The sequence below is a fragment of the Drosophila navojoa genome, chromosome 5 (genome assembly GCF_054131105.1).
Source record: "Drosophila navojoa isolate 15081-1374.11 chromosome 5, UAZ_NAV_1.0, whole genome shotgun sequence".
Taxonomy (NCBI): Eukaryota; Metazoa; Arthropoda; class Insecta; order Diptera; family Drosophilidae; genus Drosophila; species Drosophila navojoa.
In genome coordinates, this window is record NC_142893.1 from 10,115,516 (window position 1) to 10,142,260 (window position 26,745).

Here is a 26,745-nt window from a genome sequence, read left to right on the forward strand (position 1 = left end):
TATATACATGTTATGAATGGGATGCAAATATATGAAATATACTTATTTTAAATAATTTAAGAAGTACTATTATGAGTTTAAAAAATACCAGTTTCTGCTACATTTTTAGTTCGAACGTTTTGCAGCACTTTTACCATCGCCTTATCGATAATAATTATTAGTTTTGTCTCCTTTCATAGTGCTTTTAAGTCAAAGGTAGAGTTTAGCTAACAGGGATAATGGGCATACCGACGGCGGTGCTGCGTACCCAGCTAATGGGCTTGACCAACTTTATTGGCACACACAAAGACCAGGCCGACAAGTACCGTCAGCTGCTGAAAAGTGTACTCTCAAACACCGGTCCCGAATTGATCGATACACTGAAACTCTTTGTTGAGGCCATTGTCAATGAGCATGTCAGCCTGGTAATTGCGCGCCAGATCCTCAACGATGTGGGCGTTGAGCTAAGTAAATTGCCCGATGACATGTCCAAGCAGCTGTCCCATTTTACACTCGAGAAGGTTCATCCACGCGTCATCTCATTCGAGGAGCAAGTGGCTGGCATACGTTTTCATCTAGCCAACATCTACGAACGCAATCAGCAATGGCGTGATGCAGCGACCGTTCTGGTCGGTATACCCTTGGAAACGGGCCAGAAACAATATTCTGTGGAATGCAAACTGGGTACATACTTGAAAATTGCACGTCTCTATTTGGAGGACAACGATTCGGTGCAGGCCGAACTTTTCATCAATCGCGCTTCATTACTGCAAGCCGAAACAAATTCCGAAGAGTTGCAGGTAACACTCGCTCTGTCATCTATCCATATATTCAATAATGCTATCTATGATCTCTTTAGGTTCTCTACAAAGTTTGTTATGCCCGCGTTCTTGACTATCGTCGTAAATTCATTGAGGCTGCTCAGCGTTACAACGAACTCTCCTATCGCAAAATCGTGGATCAGGGCGAGCGAATGACTGCCTTGAAGAAGGCTCTGATCTGCACAGTTCTAGCCTCAGCGGGGCAGCAACGCTCTAGAATGCTGGCTACACTTTTCAAGGATGAGCGCTGCCAGCATTTGCCTGCCTATGGCATACTGGAGAAGATGTATTTGGAGCGCATCATACGACGCTCCGAGCTGCAGGAATTCGAGGCTTTGTTGCAGGATCACCAGAAGGCTGCCACGCCGGATGGCTCCTCCATACTAGACCGTGCGGTCTTCGAGCACAATTTGTTGTCCGCCAGCAAATTGTATAATAACATAACTTTCGAGGAATTGGGTGCCCTGTTGGATATACCTGCTGCCAAGGCCGAAAAGATTGCATCACAGATGATCACGGAGGGACGCATGAATGGACACATTGATCAAATTTCTGGAATAGTTCATTTCGAGAATCGTGAGCTGTTGCCCCAATGGGACCGTCAAATCCAATCGCTTTGTTATCAAGTGAACTCCATTATTGAGAAAATAGGCGTGGCCGAGCCCGAATGGCTGGATCAACAGAACTGAATAAAATGGGGATTAGCATCATTTGAGAAATTTACTGGGATTTTCTCATCCTAATCTGGCAGTTTTCTTTTTAATTTAATTTACACTTGCCTCTGGAGTTCCGCATGTAAAATTTCATTTTGAATTAAGAAATAAATAGCAGATGATTCCATGAATCAATGCAATAAAAAAAAAAAAAAAACAATATTAAGAGAAAATCGTAAAAATATAAATTCAATTTATATATGAAACATGTACATACATATATTCACAATGGTATTTTTCTATTCGTATAATTCACAAAATATTTCTGCATACACATATATAAATATTTGTATTTATATATGCATGGTATACAATTTTAACTCTTAAACAACTAGCGGAAAGTTTTGCTTTTGTATACAATACAAATACAAAAACAATTGTATATAGAGCAGTTTATCTATATATACATATATAGAGAGACGTTTATATACGTATATATTTGATATAAGAATAACTAGAAAATTTAAATCTTGAGGGTCCCATTCGAAACTTGTACTACCCACGGCCTAAAATTCCAAAAAAGAACATTTGAAGTTAACTAAATTAATAGAAACTAATATAATAGACTAATTAAATGTACAGCAAAAATTTAACTAAACAAAATGCAAACAATTTGCTAGCAAGCAAATCCTATCAAAAATAAACGAAACACTCCTCCGATATTGTGCATTAAAAACATCCGTAAACCAAACTTTGAAATGGAGACTCTCGATGCTCGCCCTAACTTAAAAGTGAAAGTAAAGTCATCCTTGGGTATTCGCTGAGGACTCCTCATTTAGCTGCATTTGCGCTAAGGTGCGTACGACCACGCCACGATTCACGGGCGTCAGTCCTTGGCAGAGACCAACGACAGCGTCCAGTGCCACATCCGGACAGTCCTGACAATGGAAATATATACACATTAATATATATAGCATATACATTCATATATAACTAAGCTACCTCGAGCATTTTGGATATTGTGGAGATAATGGCATCCCTCTTCACAGAGTTGACATTTTTGGACACAATCGATTCGCTGTTTGATTGCTCCTGGTACCAGTTCACCATTTCCTCATTATTATCCCACAAATAGGCCTGCAATGGAGACATATTAATTTATATTCATGAATTGGAAGCTGGCTTTGTAACACTACCTCTGTGGTGCCCTTTTCCTCGACTAGCCAGCGACGCAGCATCTGCTTGGCTTGACCCACCGAGAGGTTGTCTTGTGCGCGTAAGATCTTCTTGATGTAGGCATCCTCGAGCAGCAGTCGACGCAGACGCCAGTAGAGCCAGCGACGCGATTCGCGCCAAGGCACTATTTCGCTTATGCATTCCTTTTCCAGCATGCGCTCGGGCGTATCGTGCAGATCGGCAAAGTGAACGGCGACAGTGTGATACACATGCATGAGCACTGAAATGCGCGCCTTAATCTTCTCATCCAGTTGTGCGGCTTTGACCTTATCACCAGCGGCGATGGCCTCGTCATACTCGCGTTTCAGCTGCAAAGATTATGCAATGAGAAATTAGTCAACTATATAGATAGTATATGGATTATGTCTGCCTTACCCCAATGGTGGTGCCATCCAGGCGATGTATTGTCTTGATCAAATCCTTCTCCTTGTACTTGATCTCCACAATGCCCTCCGGTTCGAGCACACCGCCGCGTGCCTCTGGATCGGCATAGGTTTCCATGTAACGCGGATTGATCAGAGAATCGAGCACAGCCCAGGCACCGCCACGCAGCTCAGCATTGGGTGGCAAATAGATGAGCACTGGCTTCTTGTACTCCCGCAGTCCGTCGACAATGTAGGCGCCGAATTTCACAATCTGCTCATACATGTCCTTCATGCCGCCGGAGAAACCGCGCCAGTTGGCAAACACAATCAATGGCAACTCTTCGCGTCCGAAATCTTTGATCGCCTGCGCTGTCTTGTAGGACGAGTCGGGATACCAAACCTGGCCAGCCTGCTGCAGTGTCTTGGCTTCCGAATCCAAATTCGCGGGATCCGCAGGCATCTCTACCTCCACGCTGCGCGTCTCTACGGCTATAACGCCAACTGGCACACCACCCAAACGGGCACGTCCCGTGACCACAGTCTTGGCCCAGGGCGCCATAATTTCGCTCCATGAATCACGATCAAAGAAACCATTCTCCCATTCATTGGCATTGGCGGGATTCACACGGCCAGCGAGCATCCAGCGTGGATCATACGGCGATTTGGTGGGCATAAAATCAACGGGGCGATCGATGCGATCACTGGGCAATATAATGGGCAGATCGCAGCCAATATAAGCGGGAATGTAAGAGAGCCAGTCGAGTATCGTGTAAACACCATCCAAGTCGATGGCTTCCGTTTTGTGCGTGACACCATTATTGTACATGATCTGGACGCCACCAAGCTGATTATTGGAGGCATAGACCTTGCGACCGAGCAGCTACAGATGGAATAAAGAAAAGGGAGTATAAATATTGGATTCCAGATAAGATATATGCCAATGTATTACCTTATTCAAGGCCGCATAGCCCGTGAGTATAATGTGCGAATTGTCAATCTGTATGACACGCTGGCCAAGACGAACCACATAGGAGCCAATGCCGATGGTGCGACAGGTGACCATGGCAATGGTTACGATTTCCTCATACGCCTGCGACGTTTCACCGGCAATCAAGCCAGCATAGCGCAGATTCTCAACGCCCAAGCCATCGTCCTTGCCAATGATATCCGTAATCTTGTAGCGCTGCTCGCCCTCATCCTCGATGAGTATGGCACGCACCGAGTTCAGATTCGCCACCTTGGCATAGTCCTCAGTGGTCAAGTATAGATATTTGAAGCCCTTGTCTGGCTCCTCTGGATCCTCCCATGCGATCTTGAACATGGCCTTCACCTCCTCAGCGAGGCCAATGCGCGCGCCACTGTTGACAGAAATATAGATCTGCAGGAGAAAGACTTGATAAGAATATATTCGATTGCGAGTCAAATGAAGCTACTCACTCGAGGCACTTTGAGCTTTCGCGCCAGCTGCGAGGCCTTGGCAAAGAGCACATCCTCCTTGATGCCAAACGAGCCAATCAGATAGGTCAAGTCATTGGCAATCACTATAATCTCACGGCCAGCTGGATACTCGGGCGTGGCCAGCACAATGCGCCAAGCAACCATGCCGCACTACAAAAATATAGACACAGAGAGAGAGAGATTAGTAAATTGTATGATCTCACAGTCCCTGGAGTTGTCTTACGTTATTCTCGCCTGGCAGACGCTGTAGCTCAACTAGCGCATCGTTCTCCAAGACCAGCTCTTTGCACTCCAGCAAAATCTTGTCGGGTATGCGTATGTCGACAGTCGGCCGTGCCTTGGAGAACTCTCGCCAATGGCGCTCGGTCATCTGGCGGAACATATCGGGCACATCGTAGACATAGGTGGTGCCATTCGATTGCGCCTGGAAGCGTTTCTGCTGCAAAAAGTCCTTGGTCATGTAGGGCGTGGAAATGGGATGACCGTGCAGAGAGCCCTGCTTATCGCCATAGGCATGGAACTTGATCTGTAGGAGATGGGGGAGAGAAGTGTTTAGTGGTGATCAGCAATCGCTCGTCTATCTACTTACAATGCCCGTTTCGGGTTCAGTTTGCTCCGTGTACATGGAGATGTCCAGGAAGTAGCCAGAGTCGTTGGCAATGCAGAGACGCACGGCTTGGGTGGGGGATTGAGGAGACTGTCGAATGACCATCTTCAGCTCAGCTTGCAACACGCGCAGCTTCCACAAGCGTGGACCATAGCGCATGATCATCTTTGTCACGGACTCCTCGATTTTCGCTGGATCCATGATGACAGTGGGCACAAAGTTGAGGAAAATGTGATTGCAATCGGTGCGCTTGGCATGGGGATGGGAGAAGGCAACCTCCAGTTCATCCATGGCCTCCAGCAGCACACGTTCGCCCTCGTTTTGCAGATACTCGAATGAGGCCTCTTTGGTGATCAAGTCGGAGTGACGGATAATGGAACGTATGAAGAAACGGTAGTCGGTCACCTCTTGACCCTTCGATACCTTCGCTCTGCCCAAATACAAATGCATTTTCTGGTTGGCCGTGGGCAACGCCTCCAGGTCGTAGGTCTTCATGCGATTCAGCTCCAAATGGAAAGCCGATGCTGGCTCCAAATGCCTATAGATGCGATCCTCCTCGAAATTGTCGCGGGCCCGATACGTAAAGAATTTGGGGAACTGGCGTTTCTTGAGCGCCGCAAAGGTGATGCGACGTATGCGTCGCTGGTACAGCTCCTCATTGTGCTCCTTGCAATAGTTGCCAAAGATCTGCGACATTTGCACATCGTCCATTTCGCCGGTCTCCCTCACAGCCACACTGATGATGTGAATGGGCTCGGTGGACTTGGCCTCTTCGGCAGCATTCGCACGCGTGATGGGATCCGAGAGGGAGACATTGATCGAGGTACTGTGACGACTATCCGAAATAGAGTCCGCTGCCTCGACAGCCTCCAGGACCTTAGCATTGCACATGGCTGGCGAGACGAAGTCCTCCAGCAGATCGAGTATCTCATCCGAGTACATGGAGAAATGCTCGAACGAATCGAATGCTGCAATTGCGCCCGTGCGCACAAACGAACTGCCCACTGTCTCGGCAGCCGCCTGATCCAGGCCATCCGGCGAGCTCATGCGCGAGAACAGGCGATTCGGATGCGCCGTCGGCAGCAGGAATTGGAAATGCACCAGGGGCAAGCCACCGGAGAGCTCCAAGTGCTGCAGACAGGTCAGCTCATAGGAGGTGTAGGCACGTCGCACGTAGACCTCGAGGGCGGCGTTGCAGACAGCCCGATTGGAGTGATAGAAGAAGTCATGGAGTATATCAAAGATGGATGTCTCCGACAGAATCAAGCGCTGCAAGTTCTCGGGATGGAAATCGTGACCGTACATATCGACAGCCGACAGGAAGATGGACTCCATCTGATTGTGGCGCAGCTCGTAGGCCGGCTGATGGGCGGCAATGAGCACCTGGCGGGAGCGCAAGGCCACGCGTGAGTGTTCCGCTCGATTGAGCGAGGTCAGCTCGCTCAGCGTATTGGCCAGTTCGTCGGTTAGGCCCGGCTCATTGGCCCACAGGTGATCGATGAGCAGCGTGACCAATAGATTCTTTTTGGCCACCTGCGAGTGCGAGAATATCGTATTGACCACCGTCAACATATCATCCTTGTTGCGCTCTCGCACCAGGCCCACGCACTTGTCGTAGTGTCCATGCTGGAACTGCGACTCCACGTCGTAGTACTGACGCAGCAGCTCGTGGACGGCGGCTTTCATGCGTCCTCGGATGCCATTCCTGTAGCGCTGCACCAGCTGCACGATGCTCTGGGTGGTCAGGAAGAAGACATCACGATCGGCACGCTTCTGCAGCGTCGCTGCATGGCTATCGATCACACTCGCGATTTGCTGTGAGGGGAATTGGGCCAGGACACTGGTGATGTTGCGCTCGTAGAGCGTCATCAGCTTGCGTATCTTCTTCTCCACGGAAATGGGTATGCGTCCGGATATCGAGGCAATCACCTCCTGCAGCTCGAGCAGCGGCAGCGAAGGATCACGCAAACTCTGCATGAACTTCTCAATAATGTCGCGCAGTCGCTGAGCATTGTAGGGCTCCGGCAGACAATAGCCGGCCAGCGTGTTCTCGAGGATGCTCTTGTAGGTGCTGTGCACCCGATTCAATTTCTCTGGCACTGGCGGATTCTCCGGCTGGGGGAATTGGCTCTTGCAGGGCTGCGCTTTGGTCACCAGCGACGGATCATCCAGCTCCAGATGACCAAGCAGCGAGCCAGCGTCGAGCACAGCGCCTGGACGACGCACAAAGGTCACAGTGCCCGCCTCCTGGGAGGTCAGAGTCATCACCATCTTCATTACCTCGATCTCAGCGAAAGCCTGACCCTTGTTCACATGGGCGCCATCCTCGACAAGCATATTGATGAGCTTGCCAGCCGAGGGACTGCGCAGAAGCGAGGGATCGTTCTCCTTCTCGAAGACGCACGTTTGGTTGCCAATGACAATGCGATAGCGATCCACCTCCTCTCTCATATAGGTGGTATACGAGGCGCCCTCGAACGAGATGAGCAGCCCACTGTCCGACAGTCGATGGACTTCGATCTCCTTGAACGAGTTGTTCATGAGCAGGAAATAGGAATTGGGCCCACTTTTGGCTGCTTGCACTTTGTAGCGCAGGCCGCCGTTAATCAGCTCCACGTCCACCACGTTGGTCAGCGTGTTGGCTGCCTGGATTTGACCCTTCTCCAGTGAGGTCTGGAAGCTGGAGAACGCCTGAGTTATCTGACGATCGGCGATGTGCAGGGCACCACACATGACACCCAGGATAATGTCCGGCTTCTCGGATTGCACACGCTCCGCAATCAGCGCGTCCAGCCAGGCGGTGTCTATGGTATTGTCCAGGAAACGATTCGTCTCGAGCAGCGTAATCAGGTACTCGACCGTTGTACGGAAATCGCCGCGAATGGACAGCTCCTTGAGAGCAATCACAAGATTCTCACGTGCCTGCTGGCGATTCTCGCCCCAGGAGAAGCAATGTCCGAACTGCGAGTCAGCAAACTCGTGCAAGCCGCCGGATGCAGCCACACTGAAGTAGCCCCAGACATTCTTGCTGGAGCGGAAGTTGAGCTCCTGCACGGTGCCGGAACTGGGCTTGAAGCCCTCATCGGGATTCTCGGAGGTGATGCGTGCGGCAATGACGTGGCCCGAGGGGCGTGGCTTATTCGGTGGATTCTCAAAGTCAATGACGGAAGAGCCCCAAGGCGACTCGCCGTAGAGCAAGCGAATGTCCTTCAATCGATAGAGGGGAATGCCCATTCCGATTTGGAGCTGACAGGCGGGCAAGTTGACATCGGCTACCATCTCCGTGCAAGGATGCTCCACCTGCAGACGTGGATTGAGCTCCAGGAAGAAATACCTGCCCTCGGGATCGTACAGATATTCCACAGTACCGGCGCTCACATAGCCAACCATTTTGGCCAAGCGCACGGCCGCCTTCTCCATGTCCTCGAAGACCTCCGGTTGGGCCACGATGGCTGGCGCTTCCTCAATGATCTTCTGATGACGGCGCTGTATGGAGCAATCACGTCCGAATAAACTGATGGCATTGCCATATTGATCCGCCAGCAGTTGGACCTCCAAATGGCGTGCGCCGCTTGCCAGCTTCATGACAAAGATGGGCGAGCCGGGCACCTCGGCTTGCACCTGACGGAACAGAGCCGGAAACTCCTCAGCGGTGTCCACACGACGAATGCCCTTGCCGCCGCCGCCCTCCGAAGCCTTAATCATAACCGGGAAGCCTAAAAAAGCAGATATATTAATAGAGTTCATTTGAATAAATTCCCAGGCTCATCTCTTACCAATTTTGGCCACAGCCGCCAGTCCCTGCTCCACATTGGTGACACAGCCACGGGCAAAGAGGTCACTGGAAATTTTAATCTTCTTGCCAGTGTATTGCGCCTTCAGGTCTGAGCCGGACCACGGCAAGGTGGGTATATCAGCTGTTTGGGCCACAATCGATGAGGCCACCTTGTCGCCCAGCGCCCACATCGCACGCTCTGGCGGACCCAGGAAGACGAGGCCCTCCTTGTGCAACAGCTCCGGCAATTTGGGATTCTCCGATGCATGACCCCAGCCCGCCCACACGGCCTGTGTAAAAATGAATAGAAATAGATTCTCTTTATTAGTAAAATGCTAATAAAATACTAATTAAATTAAGTGCGCAGCTGTTAAGTGAGATGGTGTGAGATAACGCTAGCTTATGGCGGCCATTGAATCAATTGTGACGTCACAGCTTTGTAGTGAAGTGTACGCCTGAAATACTCATAGAGATAGCTCGCATAGAAGACCTTCAGTGCTTTTATCTATACAAATGTTTAAGTCTATTATTATCTCTAAATAGACTCTACTGTTGGAAAAATGATTGACTGCCTGTAATAAACTGTCCCATATTAACCGATGTATTTATATTTAATTAGGTATACATTTTATTACATGAAACCAAATTCTTATTTATATATTATATTATACTCAAAATAAATAAACCTCTGTATGCCTAGCTCTAAGAGATCACATAGTTTGTATATATGTATTTGTACAGATTATAAATATATTATTAATATACACACACATATTTATTAAGACTCGACTTTTTCTGTGCATTAAAAACGAAAAATTCCACTAAATTCACATGCAGAGCTGACAGGCTCACTTGAATGCATGAGAATCGAGGAGGAGGGCCTTTATTTTAAAGTAAACATTGACTTTAATCTCAATTGTTTTCTGACTCTCTTGTGTTTGATTTTCTCTGCTCTCCCTCTCTATCTACATCTTACTCTCTCTCTCTCTCTCGCCCTTTGATATTCCCGTAAGTATCTCTTTCTGTCTGTAAGTATTTAAATTTAACTCTTACTGTGGCTAATTAACTAGTTTCAAACAGCAATAATATATCATTAGCTCTCGCTTTTTCGATTTAAAATATTACGAATAACTCAATACTAAACTGGATTTATGAAGACAGAGAAATGGAAAGACTCCAGTTAATTAAAAATGCTAATTAAGGTGACGACATTATTCTTTATGTTAGTTTTACAACATATACCTAGTTATCTTTACACGTCTCTTCTGCTAACAATAGACAATAGACAACAGTAATATCAGCCAAGAAGAAAACGAGAAAAGGGAAAAATTTCGAATCAAACTACTTTTTATGCACCCATATATCTTACTATTTATCTATTGTTATCACATTTCATTATCTTAATTATGGCAACATACGAGTGCAATAAATGCATATATAAAGCTTGAAATCATAGACAATTGAATGATACCATAAAAACTTGAAGTTTTAAGTATGTGCTAAAAAAAAAATAAAAGCTATTTTATAAATATACTACTTGAATGAAGGAGGCATATATTAAGTATATCAATTGTTCTACTAGTTTTGATTGTGAAATTGAATTGATAAATATCAAAACCCAAATTTGCCCAATTTAATTAATTTCAAAAGCTATCTATGAATGACTTTCAATGTAGCAGAGTGTAATCTATGAAGTAGGTGCTCGTAAAAAACAAACAGTGACTAGCCCAAGCGCATAGCGACAAAAACACAATATATATACATATGTCTATGTATGTGTGTACAGTGTAAAATTAAAATCGAAGTGTAAATAGGAATCATACGATACAAAGTTTAGAGGGGATCTAGTAAGTGCTACTTAAATAGAAAAACCTACCTGAACTTGTGTGCGAAGTGCAATATCCACAATTAGCTCAACATTCGCATAGTTATTGTTGTTGGAGCCACCGGGCACCGGAACATAATGATCGGCCATCTTAATATATTCGGCATTGGCCTTCAGATCCTCGGGCGTCACCATCACCACAAATCGCACCGCTCGCTCGTTCTTGAACATCTCGTAGGACCAGCGACGTATCGAGCGCATGCACTTGACAGCCGCGATGCCATTGTTGGCAATCAGAACCCGCTGGATAACACGATTGCCGCCGAAACGCTTAACAAACTCCTCCGTCGTAGCAATATGAAAGTCGCGATCCTGATGGCGATCCTGGCCGAGACCAGTGCGCGACATGCTGGGTCTGTAAAGGCAAAAACGAAATGAGCATTGAGCTTCACATGTATTTTTGTCCATTTTAAAAATATGTGTCTAGTATTTTAGCCAACAGGTGTTATAGTTCGCACTTAGAATAGACAAGAACAAAAATATATTGCAACTCTAGCCTTTGCAACTCATTACAAAAAGAAAACAAAATGCATCTGTCGCGGCTAAAATCAGCTGTTTACAATGCAGCAACGCGGGTTATCTAAGAAACTTTCTTTTTTTTTATTACAAACTTTACATGAAACTCGAAAGTTAAATATGTATAACAGCCACGCTTATAGCTTGCATATATTTACATATATTTACTACATTGCACAACTTCATTCTAAAACTCTAATATCATACCATTATTTTGCCCATAATTGGTTAGACAAAAATATTTATAGATAAATATAACCTATAATTTAATAAATAAATGCCCAGTTTAATATAAAACAGGAAAACAACTATTCAGATCTATGCCTTCAAATCTGTCTGCATAATTTTGTAGCATAGTGTTAAATAGACGCTTGCTTGAGGGTCAATGTTAGGCAAGGCAGCGAGAGCGAGAGAGCGGTAGGAGTAACGAAGATGAAGCAAGACCAATTGGAATTTAAAACGGCATTTTGGCAAACCGGTTTTCTACTAAATCACTAAGAGGAAGCAAGAGTATTTATTTCTGTAATGTCGCATTTTTAGTAAAGCTTTCAACAATGTTTACTTTGATGGCAAGCGCGTGGCCTTTTTCTCTCTCACTCACTCACTCACACACTCACACACTCACTCACTCCTCTCTCAGGCCGCGCATTCTCACTCTATACATTTGGCAAATGGAGGACGCATTTCGCATATGCAAGTCAATTATTTTGTTGCGATAAAAATAATTATGCGTGATTTGTGTATGAAAATAGTTGTTTAGAGCTGATTTACTTTATGGTGCCGGCGTTGGTCACACTTAAATGAGATGTTGACGCATTGTTATTGTTGTTGTTGCTGCTCATGTTGTTGTCATCGCTGTTGTTGTGACACATATCAACTGCAACAATATTGGGTATAGCACTCGATGCATTGTTGTTGTCCGCTGTTGTTGTTGGCAACAGCTCTTCACCTGTCTCCACAAGCACGAAACGTTTGCTGGCGCGACGCTTTAACATATTGGCGAACGCAATTAGGGCCAAGATCATTCAAGTCCAAAGTTTACAAAGCTCAACTCCAATCGAGTTTACCGCCTATTTTGTATATTCCTCTCTATATACTATATATTATGCAAGCGAATTATGACTAATCGACATGAACGTGCAGCGCCACTTTCACCGCAATGAATATCCACTAAAAACTAATGTGCCAGCGGGTCAGTGGCAAAGAAGATGTATCGAAAAACTTGAAAACAACAACAAAAATCACACGCGAGAATTGTGTTTTGGTCAATGCGCTGCTTAATATGCTATGGCGACCGACGGGCACGGCAAGTGCTTACAAACTGGCCGCAAAGGCAATGCTAACAGCTAAAACGACCCGCTAGCAGTGGCGTTACTCATCCGACACATGGCCTAAGCGAGAGCGAGAAAGACATAAAGAGAGCGCGCAGAGGCAGCAAGAGCTAAACGAGTATTTGGATAAACTGTTAAACTCTCGCTGAGCGTCGCTTCTTCGTTTGTTGTTATGAATGAAAGAAAAAATGACAAATTTTAATTATTCTCTTTAACTGACACCTGCAGCTGTAGCTTTCAGCTCTCATGCGCTGCTGCACAGCTGATTGTCGCGCTCTTAAGGAATTTGCTGCAATGCACACAACAAGGAGAGGCTCTCTTAAATAGCTGCACGTTTTTACTGCTTTGTTGCTATCTCATTCTGCCAAGCTCGCTCCATTTGTTTGCCGTGGAGAGCATAGTAAATATTTCTAATTCTTGCTGCTTTTATTTTCTTCACTTTTTTTTGTTTTTTTGTTTTTTGTTACTAACCTCAGACGCTTGCGTCGCTCTGCTATGTCGCCATTTTGACAAATATCGCTTTGCATTTTCTGCGGGAATTGATCGCCGGCTTCAATTGCCTCCTTCTCATCGATTTCATCGCCCACCTGTTAGCAGAAAAAAGGAAAAGTTTCATTAAGTAATTAAACTTTAGGTTTAAATTTAAGATAACGCTACCAAAAAACTGGGACGATCGCCATCAGTGGTCGTGGCCTGTGTCGTTTCGCCGCTTGTCGTTGCCTCTTGTTCACTCATCTTGTTATTGTATTTGTTGTCAATGTCGTTGTTATTGTTATTATTATTGTTTATATGAAAATTATTCAAGTCGCTTAGAACGCTGCTCTCCTTCAACTGCTCGCACAGGCCATCAACATCCGTTTTGAGGCTCTCGCTAGAGAATTTCACTTTCTTTATGCAAGGCTTAGGAAAACGTTGTTGCTTTTGCTGCTGTTGTTGTTGTGGTTGTTGTTGCTGCTGCTGCTGTTGTTGTTGTTGGTCGCTGCCCTTTGCCGTTGCCGACGTTGTTGCTGTAGCCGCAATAACACTGGAGTTGTCTGTGTGCAAGAGGGAGAGAGAGAGAGAGAGGGAGATAGTGTCTGTGTTAAGCAGTTAATCAAAGTTGAAAAGCTCAAGTTGAAGTGCTTGTGTTAGGTTGTGGACGTGTACGCAAGTGAAGCTTTAATTGGCTAACAAAATGGTGCTTACTATTGTTGTTGGTGTTGTTGCTGTTGTTGTTGTTAGTTGGAATTGGTGTTATTTCTCTTTGGCGAGCAAAGAGCAAATTCAAGAGAAATGCAATAAACGCCAGAGTGATAAAAAATGCGATAAGCATCGGCTACATTCAAATAAAGAGCTACAAAAAAAAATATACAAAAAATTTTGATAATATCCTATAGAGGTTTTATATTTGTTGCTTTTATTTATATATATATAATATGTAAATATATATGTAGGGAAGCTGATCAAACGAGTTCAAGAGGTTAAAGTCATCAATATTTTGTATTATTGAATATATTTAACGAACTTGTGTGTGAAGCCCAAAAACGATAAACAAAAATTAAAGTTAAGCTAGTTTTTTCATTGAGTGAATCATTAAACAAGTTCATTTTGTAACGAATCTGAAATACTCTTCGCTGACATATTATATAAGAAAGTGAAGCATTTTGTTTCATAACAAATAAGTTGGAACTTAAGAACTATCGCAAGTTTTTTCTTACAAAGATTTGTTAACAAAACTTTTAACTGGAAAGTAAAACTTGATACGGTAAATATAACAAAACATAAAGTCAACTTTTTTATATATTATGAATTTACTAGACATTATGTAACAAATATTTTATATATACAAAGGTATATAAACATATGGACTGGCAATTTATATATATACATATATATATATACTTGCATAACTGATAAGCTCTGGAATATATAAATATAGATTTTAAAAAAATTCCATAAGTTTTTATTTTTAGTAAAGTTCTCTGAATTAACAATAATGAATTAAAAGTTTTTATTACTCTTCTAATAAAACCTTTTGTAGGTCTGCCCTTTTTACCTTATCAAAGTGTATACAAAAATTATTTTACTTAAAATTTGTTTTTCTAGGGTTTACTGCGCATTTGAATATTAACCAAAAAGAGAAACGGCAACAAAACATTTAAAAACTGACTGCATAATACTCGCCTTATATATTTAGCTTGAAATTAATGTCTTGTTTAATGCTTATATATGCTTTGATTTAAGATTGTAGAAAAATATAAAAAATATTATTAATAGCATAATTTAGAAGCTCCTAAAACAGGCTAATGGTGATCTGTCTGCATATCTTGGGGATTAATGTCAAATTTCTTTATTTATATATAAATTTGATTTCTTATCACTCAGTTCAATGGGTCAATACAATTCGACGACTATAAAGCTATTCACACATACAATATTTGCAAGATTTAAATAAATTTAAATATATTTATATAAATTAATAATCTATATCAATTATATTCCTCCATAACCTATACAAGTTTTCAAATCTTCCCGCGCCTAGCAACAAAATAAATATACTCTCTTTACACATTGTTGGCGCGAGTATAAAAAGACATGAAAAATGGACAGCGACTGATTTTATTTTGTTTTTTACTTTTCGTTTTCTGGTTTTTTTGTTTTTGTGACTATGCAAATGCAAGATTGTGAATATAGAAGAGGTCAATGCTTTAACCATTACGATATGTAAGTATGCCAGGGTGTGCACAAAAAGCGAAAAGAAAACCTAGAGAAATACGTTCAATTCCACTTGGACATATACGACAATTCCAATTAGAGGCCTTCCAACGTAATCCATAATTGTGCAACAGTATCAATTTTAGTTAAGTAGTTTGAGTTTTTGTTCTATGAAATTGTTATTGATAGGGTTTCTTTTGTATGCTTTGAAGCTAAATCTCTTGATTTCTAGCTGAGCTTGTAAAAAGATATAAAAATTTGCATAAATAATAACATGAAATATGAATTGAATTTTTCTTTAAATTTGCAAAAGGATTTTCAATTTTGAAGAAATTTTGCCAAATACATATTTAATTTCAATTTATATAATTGATATGGAATTTAAGCTTTTATCAATTGATTATTCTATCAATTGGGGTTCACCAATCACACACGTTAAACATATTCAATTCTTTTTTACATAAATACATACGTATATTTATATAATTATTATGCAAATATTTTACCAACACTAGTACTGTTCAGCTAGTGGGCAATATATAACACTTGTCCCTTCCTTTCTTTAAGGCACGCGGCACAAACACAGAATAAAAGCAACAAGTCACGCACGAGCTGCTACTCCTCACTAAACCACACTGAGCGACGTTTGGAATGCGACTGACTGCTGAGGCAGACGCACACTATCGATCACTGGTGCCGCTGCCGCTGCCGCTGTCGCTGTTGCTGACCAGTGGACAGCGCAGTCGACGCAACTACATGCTCAAGCATGTGTGTTGAACTGCTAAGAGTGCGTCGACAGGTGTATGAGTGCGTGTGTAGGTATACATATGTGTATGAGCATAGCTAGAGCATGTATTGTATGTTAACCGCTTGGGTCTTGCCAGCTGCAGCCAACATGTTGCTGACTGCACAGAAAATGCTGCAAGCAGCAGCGTTTTATTTATTTACTGTCTTATTTTCCTTATTGTTATGAGCTTTTTGTTTTGTTTATTTGCTCAACAGTTTGGCGCGCAACTTGCGATAACAGAGCTTGATAAATCGATAACAAACAGTGTTTATAGAGAGATGCAATATCTATCTCTATCTGTCTCCCTCCCACTCTGGCTTTCAATGTCAAGGTTGTTACTGTTGTTATTGTCAGCGCTGTTGTTGTTGTTGCGCAACTTTAACTTAATCTTTATTGCTTGACATTGATGATGCGCTCGCTGGACATCGTTCAGGGTCATGACTAAAACAACAACAGCAACAACAACATTATCCATCCCAAATTGAACTGAATTGCACTGGGCAATGCACGTCAGCAGCTCGAAAAGCTGATTACAAATGACTTTAACTAGCAACAACAAAATTGATTAACTTGTGATTCTGATTGGCATGTGCTAACTGAGTGTGTGTGTAGTCAAATTCAAAAACAAAAACGACAAGACACATGCAACTTTCAGAAGGTTTTTTAAAAGTCAGGCAAAACACTAGCTGATAAGAATAAAAAAATTCTTCCGATTCTCTTCATTTTAGTTCCCGATCATGCAAACAAAAGTACACAATGTTAAATACGGCAACGACCGGCTATGATTAACACTTTATTTACGTTTCGCCATTTATTTATTTACATTTTGATAAATAATAGACCGGTTAACAGTACATAAATACAAGGCCAATACCAAGAAGATTCTTATCAGAATTATTCATGCTGGACGCGTGGCCAGAGCTATTAGGATCGTCAGCATACGCGTGTTTCGCAACCTATAGACGTCTGTTCCTGATATGCCATAAACAAATTCAAACAAAACAGCAGGTTCACACATATGTACACAAACATAAATGAACAAATATATGTACATATGTATGCATTCTTATCAGAAGCACAGCTTGTACAGTTTTATGACGTGATGCCACTAACGTACGAGAAGCCATCTCCAATTACACAAACAAAGCTGCAAACACACATACACACACACAAACACATATACTGGCAATTTAACTATTAAGTAATTGAAGCCGGCTTTCGTTCGACTACTTTTCAGGGAAGCGGTTTGAAATCCACCCACAACAGTTCCGCTGAAACACACACCAACAAACATACAAGCACAGTGACACACACACATCTACACCAGCATAGTATCATGCGGACATCGCGCGATATGCGAGTCCAATAGAAATCAAGGTCAGAACATGAGGTGAGAGCCAAAAGAGAGTAATTGTGAGAGCGGTGAGAGAGAGACAGTGCGCGGAAAGCCAAGAGCAGGACCGAAAAGTACTGAGAGCGCAAACATATTGAACAAATTATGCTGGCCAGCACTACGAATTCCGCTTATGGCATTAAATTAACAACAAATTAATATGCAAATGCAAACACAAGCACACACACACACAGAAACAGTGAGAACTACATATTAGCGCCGTTATTTGAATGTTGATTTATGCAAGTGAGGTGAATAACCCGTGCTTTGCCCCTTAGAACGAAAAGCACTTACAAAAACTATTGCATTTACATATGCTCATATTTATGTATGAAAAGTCACTAAACGCAAATTAATTAGGCACTTGGACATTTGGTTAAACGCCCTAGCTAGCCATTGACTTACTTTTCTCCATTGTATTGCGTTTAGCGCGTCTCTTTTTGTTAGCAATTTTGCTTTTCTTTAACTGTAAATATGTTTTGTCCAATTGGGTTCTGTGGCCTGTGGGTGGCTCGCGTGATTCGTTCGGTAGCTTATGCTTAATTCAAAGCATCACATTGATTAATCACTTTAAGCACTGGCTCGCTTAGCGCGCCATGTATGTTAAACATATGTTAAAGAACATATTTAATAAATATTTTACGTTTATCAGTGGTTTTTATACGCGTTAATATGAATCCGATACTGATTAAGAGCAGTCTACGATAACGATAAGCGATATGCGACAACTAGTGTTGCACAGCACTTGAAAGTGCTGGCAACTTGATGAAACTGCCACAAGTTAGCAGCGCTAGCAATCATCTGCAACATTTGCTGCGAGAAAAAGCCGCGTTTTTGTTTGTTTTCCCAAATAATTAAAGAAACACAAAACATGTTCGATGTGGAGCCAATTATCGCAGACCACAAGGATGTCATACACGATGTTGTGTTCGATTACTATGGACGTCGCATGGCCACATGCTCGAGTGATCAGACTGTGAAGGTGAGGAGGAACTGAAAGCAAAAATTCTTTTAATACTTAGGTCTCTCTATCCCTTGTAGATATGGGACGAGGATGATCAGGGCAAATGGTCGGTTACGAGCAGCTGGAAAGCGCATTCCGGATCTATTTGGCGTGTGTCCTGGGCTCATCCGGAATTCGGTCAGGTGATAGCTACTTGCTCCTTCGATCGCACCGCCTCCGTTTGGGAAGAGGTGATGGGCGAAAAGGTGACAACAGTCACAAATTCGCCCTCCCGACGCTGGGTGCGACGCACAACGCTCGTCGACTCACGCACCAGCGTTACTGATGTCGAATTTGCACCCAAATATCTGGGTCTGCTCCTAGCCACCGCCTCGGCAGATGGCATCATACGTATCTACGAAGCACCCGACATAATGAATCTGTCCCAATGGCCAGTACAGCATGAGATTCCAAATAAATTGTCATTGAGCTGCCTTTCATGGAACACATCTACTTATATGGTCACCCAGTTGCTAGCGGTGAGTAGCGTGGAGAAGAACCTAAGACTTATCAACATTTATCGATGAATATCTTTGCAGGCTGGCAGCGATGAATCTGCCACGCCCACTGGCAAGGTCTTTCTATACGCCTACAGCGAAAATGCGCGAAAATGCGTTAAAATTGAAACAGTCAACGATATCACAGATCCCGTGACAGATGTTGCCTTTGCTCCCAATGCAGGACGCACATTTCACATGCTTGCCGTGGCCAGCAAGGATCTCTATATAGTCAATATACGAGGGGCGACGTGGGTTCTCAGTTCATGTGTAAATTTTTAAAATCTATAATAGTTAACTTTGTATTTCTAGTGATTCGACGGGCGCTGGCAAATTGGAGCTGCAAACACTGAAGTTTAGCGAACACAACTGCCCGGTTTGGCGGGTCTGTTGGAATATGCTGGCCACAATGCTAATCTCTACCGGGGACGATGGTTGCGTTAGGATCTGGCGCATGAACTACACACGGCAGTGGAAGTGTGCAGCGGTGCTCAAGGCGGAGGGCAGTGGACCAACCTATGAACCAAATCCAACTACGCCGGCGGCGCTGGCAACGACAGCAGCAGCCACAGCAAAGTACTATAAAAAGGGCACCATCGGCAACCAGGTGCCATGGCATTAAACCATGTCTAAGCATAAGAAGAAACATACATACATATATAATCTAATATAGAAAGCTGTTATCTCTAATTTGCATCAGTTTTATATTTGCGGAAGCATTTCACTTACGCCGTGTTCTGTGGCGCATTTTGTTTACACCTTGGCTCAGCGCCAATGCTCGTGTCAGTCTCTGGGTCCACATTTATGTTGTGCTCCACATCTTTCCTTCTCTCAAGGCACGCAGAAAATCACATTACATCACAGAAAGCGAGCAGGAGATGATGGAGCAGCAGCTGGCTTCGTGGAGCAGCGTATTTCGTTGCGCGTTACACTTAATATACACTAATATAAAAAGCTATATACTATATGTATAAGGACCGGCAACAAGTAACGGCATTTGTTCTTTTTGAATAGCACTCGGAAATAAACAAAACAATTTTCATGCTCGTGTGCAACGATAAACCGCAAAAATTAATCGAATTTCGTTGATTGTGTACAAAATACGTATCTATGTATGTATGTACACATGTGAGTGAGAGATCTAGGCGCATGTGTGAGTGTGTTATTTGTATGTCATTTGAGTGCGTTTACGTGTGAGTATGTGCTACATTGTATTAGAACTTCAAAGCAACGCCAGCTGGGACAAATGTTGCTCATCTCTCAACTCCAAATTATTATGGCAACATTTATAGCAAGTGCATGCTGTTGCACAGTAAAAGCAAAGCTTTTGAGTGCAGAATACTATAACAAAAATATTGAAATGTTGATTATAAACAACATGATAATGAGCAAAAACAATATTCATGCACGTTTTCAGCGATAACCGAAGCCAAACAAATATCAAACGAATTTCGTTGGCTGCGCACAAGATGTGAGAGTGTGTAAGTGAGATCTGATAAGCGTATGCATGTGGGCGCATGTGCGTATGTGTGCGGTGCGAGCGTGTGCTTGCGCTTGTGTGCAGCACACGCATTTAAAATCAAAACAATGTCAGCTGTGAAAGTTTAAAGCTTTACGTTAAGTTCAAATGCGAACAAACTCCTATTTATTATGGCAACTTTTATAGCAAACGCATATTGTTGCTCCTAGACCAAGAAGCTTTAGGGAGCAATAATTGGGATTTTGAATATCTTAATTTTACAATTTATATTATCTATACCTTAAGTATTAAAATATATATTCTCATGTTATTAAATATTTTTCCATTATTATATGATTTTTATTTGGGTAATTCTGATAATTTTGATGTCCTTCAGTTAGATAATGGAAAATAGATCGCAAACGTTTTCTAACGATTAAGCAATGAGTGCTCAGCGAACCATTGAGGTCATGCACCATATAAAAGGACAAAAGTACGCGATTCTGAACTCGATTCATATAATTTGCGTTTGGCATCATGTGTGCATATATTTATAATCCATTCAGCAGCTGTGCCAATATACATAGCTCTGATCTATAAATATTGCTCATATGGAAATTTTTCTGACAGGTTAAACACGGAAAAACCATTCAATGAAGAATAGCAAACAGCAAAAGAAATCACATAATATTCCACTTAATTGACTCGAACCGCAATAAAACCAACCAAAACAATTCAAATCCATATGGAGGTCTTTAATATTATATATGTATGTATATCCATCTACATATGTATATCCACCCTGAGTGTTCGTCCTGTTGCTCTGAATGTTATCCAAGAAATGAAATGAATTTTGGCTTTTGCTTTGGTTTTTGTAGGCGAACTCGTTCGAATCAACCCCTAACAAATGCGAAGAGTCGATGATGTGTTAGGTCTTCTGTCCCGTGGCCGAATGATTGTCTCTAATTGGAAGTTTTGACGTGTATATTACGTTGATCTCGGCCCAAAATGGGAACACCCCACAAAAAAATATGCATGTAAAAATCATTGAAACTTTTTTTTGGGGTGGTATTTCTGCGTGGGAAGTCAAAGCGGGCGAGACTCTCACATGACACGTAGAGCCTGGAGAGTTGAGAGATTTCAGCCCTGGCAACGCGTTAAATATTGAAAACATTTATGTTTAACCTTCAGTGTTAAATTAATGCGCAGAAGATTGTTTCAATTCAATGACAACAACAACACCAACAACAACAACATGAGCTCAAAGGAGGGCATAGAAGGCTTCCCTTAGGGGTTGTTATCCTTGTGCCTTGTTGCTTTTGCTGGTTGTTGGTACGGAAACGCTTATTACATCTATTTGAATAGAACTTTTGGCTTCTTCTCTGTGGCCCTTTGGCAGCACGTACTCGAAATTTTTGCTGCCTGATATCATTTAATTACGTAATTTCAATTAAACTTTAATTTTTGTGTGGGAAATTGTCCATTTTAGATGATGATGCGAAACATTGTGTAGAAGAATTTTTTTTTAATAAAAACAATAATAATAATTAATAATTTAAAAATAAAATAATAATAATAATATTTAATAAAAATATTTACAGCAAAGGACTTAAATCTATTTTATTTTATATATTCCAATCAATTTCGTTTAAATAAAATTACTGACACGAAATAATAATATTTCTATATTTACGATAATAACTCTCTTCTTTTTTTTTAAATTTTGTTTTATATAATTTTAATTATTAATTATATATGTTTTTTTTTTTTTTTTTTTTTTTTTTTATATATATATTATATTCTATATTTCTTCAACTTCAGTTAGTTTTCTCCGCGTTTACCGTTCCTTTGTCAAGCAAGTCAGTTGGAAATAGATTACGTCTGTGGCTTAAGGTTGCTGAGAGGCTTTGTCTGGTTTAGGGTTTGTCGGGTGCTGAGACCCTTCACACCTTGGCGCAGCCTGTTTCTAATTACGCTCAGAAAATGTCGCACTAATTCGTTAGGGGTTTTTCGCTGAGTTTTGTGTTTTGTGTGTTTAGTTAACGCTTTGTCTTTATGCAAATTGCCAACTGGTAAACCACTAATAAATATGGATGCTCAGCGCTCAATGCACGCTTGACCCCCAAAAACAATGCCGAAGGGTTGGACCCACAGCCTGACCAACGGTCAGTGGTCAGTGGTCAGCGCGAGTGGAAGCGGAAGCAAAGGGTCGTCGACAGTGGCCAGAGCTTATTAGTCGCGATTATCTCTTCCAGTTCAATGGGTTTCATGCAGCGAAATATAACCAAAAGGAGATTTGCATATCCATTTGCTTATTTAAACAAATTATTTTGAAATGGAATTGGTAAACAGTTTAACGCAAAACAAGATGGCAGTGAGAGAACTATTTACATATGTAAATGTATCTGCAAATATGTATATTATTGGTGTTATTAAACGTTGAAGATTATCGACTCCGGTTTAGTCCTCTAGGCATGTTCTAAATCATCCAGCTCGCATTGTAATTGGTATATAAGGAACACAATTCTAGTTAAGTATTATAAATGGAATTATCTCTGGAAAAACTATTTAATATAAGAAGTATTTCTTTTTTTTTTTTTTCATTATAAAAATATTTATTATTTTTATTTACACTTAACTTTAGGCTTATAAAACATTTGCTTTTAAATACAATTCGTAGAAAAATGTTGAAAACTTTAGTTGTACTTATGCTAGGCATTTAAAACTATATACAGAGAGCAAGGAGTTCATGGACTAGCTAGAACTCCTTAGATTTTCACAACTTAAGAGCTATCACACATGTTCGGCTTTGATCGATCTTTGACTAGAACTTGATTGCCAACAGATATTGGGAGTTTGTTGATGTGGGATGTGGGATCTAATGGGTCATTCGGGAACACTGAATTATTGGAGATTCGTTGAATATTTGTTTACAATATTCCCAGCTTCTCAATTAGTTGAGATTACACAGTTGCAGAATAATTTACAATAATACAAAAAAGTTATTTATGATATTAACAACGATTTTGGATCATTTTCAATATTGCCAGCCTGGAAAGTATTAAAAACTCTTTTTTGAAACTATGGAGAGTTCATAAACATTTCCTGAATTTTGTTGCAATTATTTGGAATTTTAGAAAATTGTTGAGAATTTCTGCGAATTATTCGCGGTTCTCCCATTCAGTAGGCCATTTCAGCGCCCCAGGGTCTATAGGGCTTAGCTCCGTTTGCTGCGGCATATTGCAGGGCGCTCGCATTGTAGTCCTGGCTGCCAGCGACTGGATATTGGGGCGTGGCACTGTAGCTGAGCGTCTCGCTGGGCGGCAGCTCGTTGCGATGGCTGTTCGTCAGCTCAATGTAGGTGGGCACCTGCTGCCCCTGTTGCACCTGTTGCACCGACTGTGGCACCTGTTGCGGCTGCTCGGCATGTGCGCCATGCTCCTGTGTATAATGTTGTTGTTGTTGCTGCTGCTGTTGTTGCTGCTGCTGCTGTTGCTGCTGCTGTTGCTGTTGCTGTTGAGGTTGTTGTTGCTGCTGCTGTTGCTGTGTGGCTGCCTCGGCCGAGTGGCTCTCGCTGCCAGCTGCACCACTCGCCGTGGTCGCAACGCTGGAGCGGCTGACATGGTGCGGCGAGGCGCCCATGTAGCCCCCAGTGCTGGGCACATACGAGGAGCTGGCGGAGGGCGCAACGGCGGCCGTTGCATAGGCTGTCTGATAGGGCGACGCCGCACAATTGGGCTGATAGGCGGCCACGCCGGAGATCTCGCGCTGCTGGGCAAAGTACTGCAGGTGCGACATCAGGCGCAGCCGCAGCGGATCCTGTATGTCCATGCCCTCGATGGTGACCAGGTAGCGTGCCACCTCGGCGGCGCACTCCCTGAACCCGATCGTGTGATAGTCCATGGCCACGCGCTGCGGATCGTAGCTGAGCGAGTCGAGAGCTGCAAGTGGACAGAAGAAGACGCGGCATTAATAAAAAGTCAATAAGCTGCTCACGGCTCGTGGCAAACGATTCAAAGAGCGATTCCCACGCGCGCGCCTATCAGAAACTAACAACAACAACAACAAAAGAAAAACTACCCCTGAGCCATAGCCTGAATGGGAATAAAGATTTATGGCGGGGGGTGGTGGGGTGGGGTTGCACTTGGTGCTATAAGCGGGTGGCGATGATGGTGGTGTTTTAGTGGCATTAAGGTGGTGCAGCGGGCTGTGAGCAGCGTGGGAAGCCTCGAGATTCGATATTCACTCGGTTTCCCTATTCAAGTCTCTAAGGTCAACAGGTTAAGCATTGTTTAGCCAGCTTTATGATAATATATGACAAATTATTGGCGAGATTTGATGAGGGAAATCTGAGTCTTACAATTGGACTAATTTATTACGTTCTATTTGTTTTTTGTATATTTTTTTAGGTAAAAAATGAAATAAAATCAATAAATATATGAGACAAAAGAAAAAGAATAGAATAAAATAATAAATAAATTTGGTATATAAATGAAAATTATCTAAGCCTAATGATTGTAGTATTAAAAATATTAATTTCCCTAATAAAATTGTATGTATGAAATCGGACAGAATATTATAGTTTCTTTAAACTTGAAATTGCGGATAAAAGAGTTTTAAATGATAAAAAAAAGTTTAGAAAAGATCCTCTTATTTTTAACGGCCATTTCTATTTTACTATCAAAAAGTTAGAGATTTTTTACGAATCTAAATATTAAATATGAGGAACTGCTTTGCTTATAGAATTTCAAAATGGTTTCCTGACTGTATTTCCATATATTTTCACATTGATTTTTATAGGAATTCGGTGAATAAAGAGTATCAACTGAACAAGGAGTATTATCCACATATATACTTTAGATATTTTTCTAGAATCTCAATTTAAATAATAGTGTTTAAAGTTTGGGCCTATCGGCTGCAAATATCGCATTAGAGTTCAATTTCATGATCTTCCCACTTGTTCAACTAGTTAAATCTTCTGGTATCTATGTTCATAAATACACTTTCTAATTCTTCACAGATATCTCTATATATAGAGATCTATAGTGTCTTCTTTCACAAATTTCGTTTTCACTTTAACATATTTCCAATGATTGACTATGCCATATTCCTATGAAGAGCCTTTCGGGTATTTCACTTTATCGTTGTCTTCATCCTCCTCCATCTTTGATCTCATACTCACTTTTCGATTGCAAGTTCTTCAAGTGCTCCACAGTTAGCTGCAGTATCTCGGCCTTCTCCAGCTTGGCTGAGCCCTGCTTCTCGTAGGCGGAGGGCACCAGACGCTTCAGTTCGGTCAGCGATGAATTGATGCGATCTCTGCGCTTCTTTTCGATGACGCCGCGACGCTTCTTGCGGCTCATCAGCTGGCAGCTTCCACCTTCACCAGGTGAGATTCTGATTGTAAATAAAGCAAAAGGCAGAGAAACTGTTAGTAAATTCACCGAGTTTTAATTCACAAGTTCATTGCGCATACGCACTGTTCTTTGGAAGACTCCTCCGAGTAGAGCTCGTCGCAGTCGCTCTCGGAGAGCGCGCGCTTCAGACTGTTGTGCGAATGGTGGCTCTGGTGACTCTGATGGCTGTGATGGCTCTGCAGGCTCTGCAGGCTCTGGTGACTGTGGCTCTGCGGCGGCGGCACCCAGTGGCCTTGGGGCGTGGCCGGCATGGCGGCAGCAGCGGCGCCATAGCCCCAATGATGCAGAGGCGGTGCATTCACGTGCATATTGTGCTCCATTGAATTGAATTTGAATTCGAATTGGAAACGGAATTGGAATTGAATTGAGTTTTATCTTTAGAATCACTTGGTAACCGGGCTTAGCACTAAAAAGGCTCGCAGCTATAGTTGTAGTTGTAGCTGTAGTTGTAGTGCGGAGCACGTGACTTATCGTGTGCGCGAACGGCGTTCGACTGATTTGCCAGCACACGACTAGCGGACGTTCAGGCCGCCGTTTGCCCAACCTACTCTCAACCCCTTTTGTCATGCCGCTGCCGGAGGCAACAACAAGCAACAGCCAACAGCAGCAGCGGCCCAATAAGATGCCGCAGCAACCACCCCCTTGGCAACGTGCAGCGCTGCGCGTGCCGCACCGGCTGGGGGTAGCTTGCGGGCAGTGCCCGTGCTCTATGCTCTATGGGCACTACCTCAGCCACCGCCTCTGCTGCTGGCTCTGGCTCTGGCTCTGCTTCTGCCTAGCGATCAGCTTCTGCAAGTGACCAACAAATGAGCAAGGAGAAGAGCATACGCTGCGACAGGAGTGTGTGTGTGAGAGAGAGAGAGAGTGAG

General features: G+C 42.7%; 4 protein-coding genes across 10 annotated transcripts; 2 read left to right on the forward strand and 2 right to left on the reverse strand.

Moving 5' to 3' along the window:
- The first annotated feature begins 115 nt into the window (after window positions 1-115).
- On the forward strand, window positions 116-1,733 carry CSN4 (COP9 signalosome subunit 4). The gene is made up of 2 exons (XM_018105308.3): window positions 116-779; window positions 839-1,733. Exons 1-2 carry the CDS (start codon window positions 219-221, stop codon window positions 1,487-1,489), a joined length of 1,212 nt encoding a protein of 403 aa, XP_017960797.1. The 5' UTR covers window positions 116-218; the 3' UTR covers window positions 1,490-1,733.
- On the reverse strand, window positions 1,676-20,168 carry ACC (acetyl-CoA carboxylase). 7 transcript variants are annotated; one of them, XM_030384345.2, is made up of 14 exons: window positions 15,827-15,984; window positions 13,812-13,959; window positions 13,284-13,660; window positions 13,098-13,213; window positions 10,771-11,134; window positions 8,896-9,184; window positions 5,102-8,835; window positions 4,736-5,038; window positions 4,492-4,662; window positions 4,004-4,432; window positions 3,065-3,934; window positions 2,650-2,997; window positions 2,456-2,590; window positions 1,676-2,391 (listed from the first exon to the last, which is right to left on the reverse strand). In XM_030384345.2, exons 2-14 carry the CDS (start codon window positions 13,936-13,938, stop codon window positions 2,257-2,259), a joined length of 7,398 nt encoding a protein of 2,465 aa, XP_030240205.1. In that variant the 5' UTR covers window positions 13,939-13,959; window positions 15,827-15,984; the 3' UTR covers window positions 1,676-2,256. The 7 variants fall into 7 exon arrangements, with proteins under 7 accessions (XP_030240205.1, XP_089118293.1, XP_017960791.1 ...); XM_089262167.1 differs by having other exon boundaries at window positions 15,793-15,983; XM_018105302.3 differs by lacking the exons at window positions 13,812-13,959; window positions 15,827-15,984 and adding an exon at window positions 19,730-20,168.
- On the forward strand, window positions 18,256-19,690 carry Nup44A (nuclear pore complex protein Nup44A). The gene is made up of 4 exons (XM_018105309.3): window positions 18,256-18,482; window positions 18,542-18,982; window positions 19,043-19,251; window positions 19,313-19,690. The coding sequence occupies exons 1-4, from the start codon at window positions 18,372-18,374 to the stop codon at window positions 19,620-19,622; spliced, it is 1,071 nt and encodes a 356-aa protein (XP_017960798.1). The 5' UTR covers window positions 18,256-18,371; the 3' UTR covers window positions 19,623-19,690.
- A 2,895-nt stretch (window positions 20,169-23,063) lies between the features above and the next one.
- Hey (Hairy/E(spl)-related with YRPW motif) lies at window positions 23,064-26,343 on the reverse strand. The gene is made up of 3 exons (XM_018105307.3): window positions 25,940-26,343; window positions 25,642-25,856; window positions 23,064-24,400 (listed from the first exon to the last, which is right to left on the reverse strand). The coding sequence occupies exons 1-3, from the start codon at window positions 26,194-26,196 to the stop codon at window positions 23,640-23,642; spliced, it is 1,233 nt and encodes a 410-aa protein (XP_017960796.1). The 5' UTR covers window positions 26,197-26,343; the 3' UTR covers window positions 23,064-23,639.
- Between the last annotated feature and the right edge of the window lie 402 nt (window positions 26,344-26,745).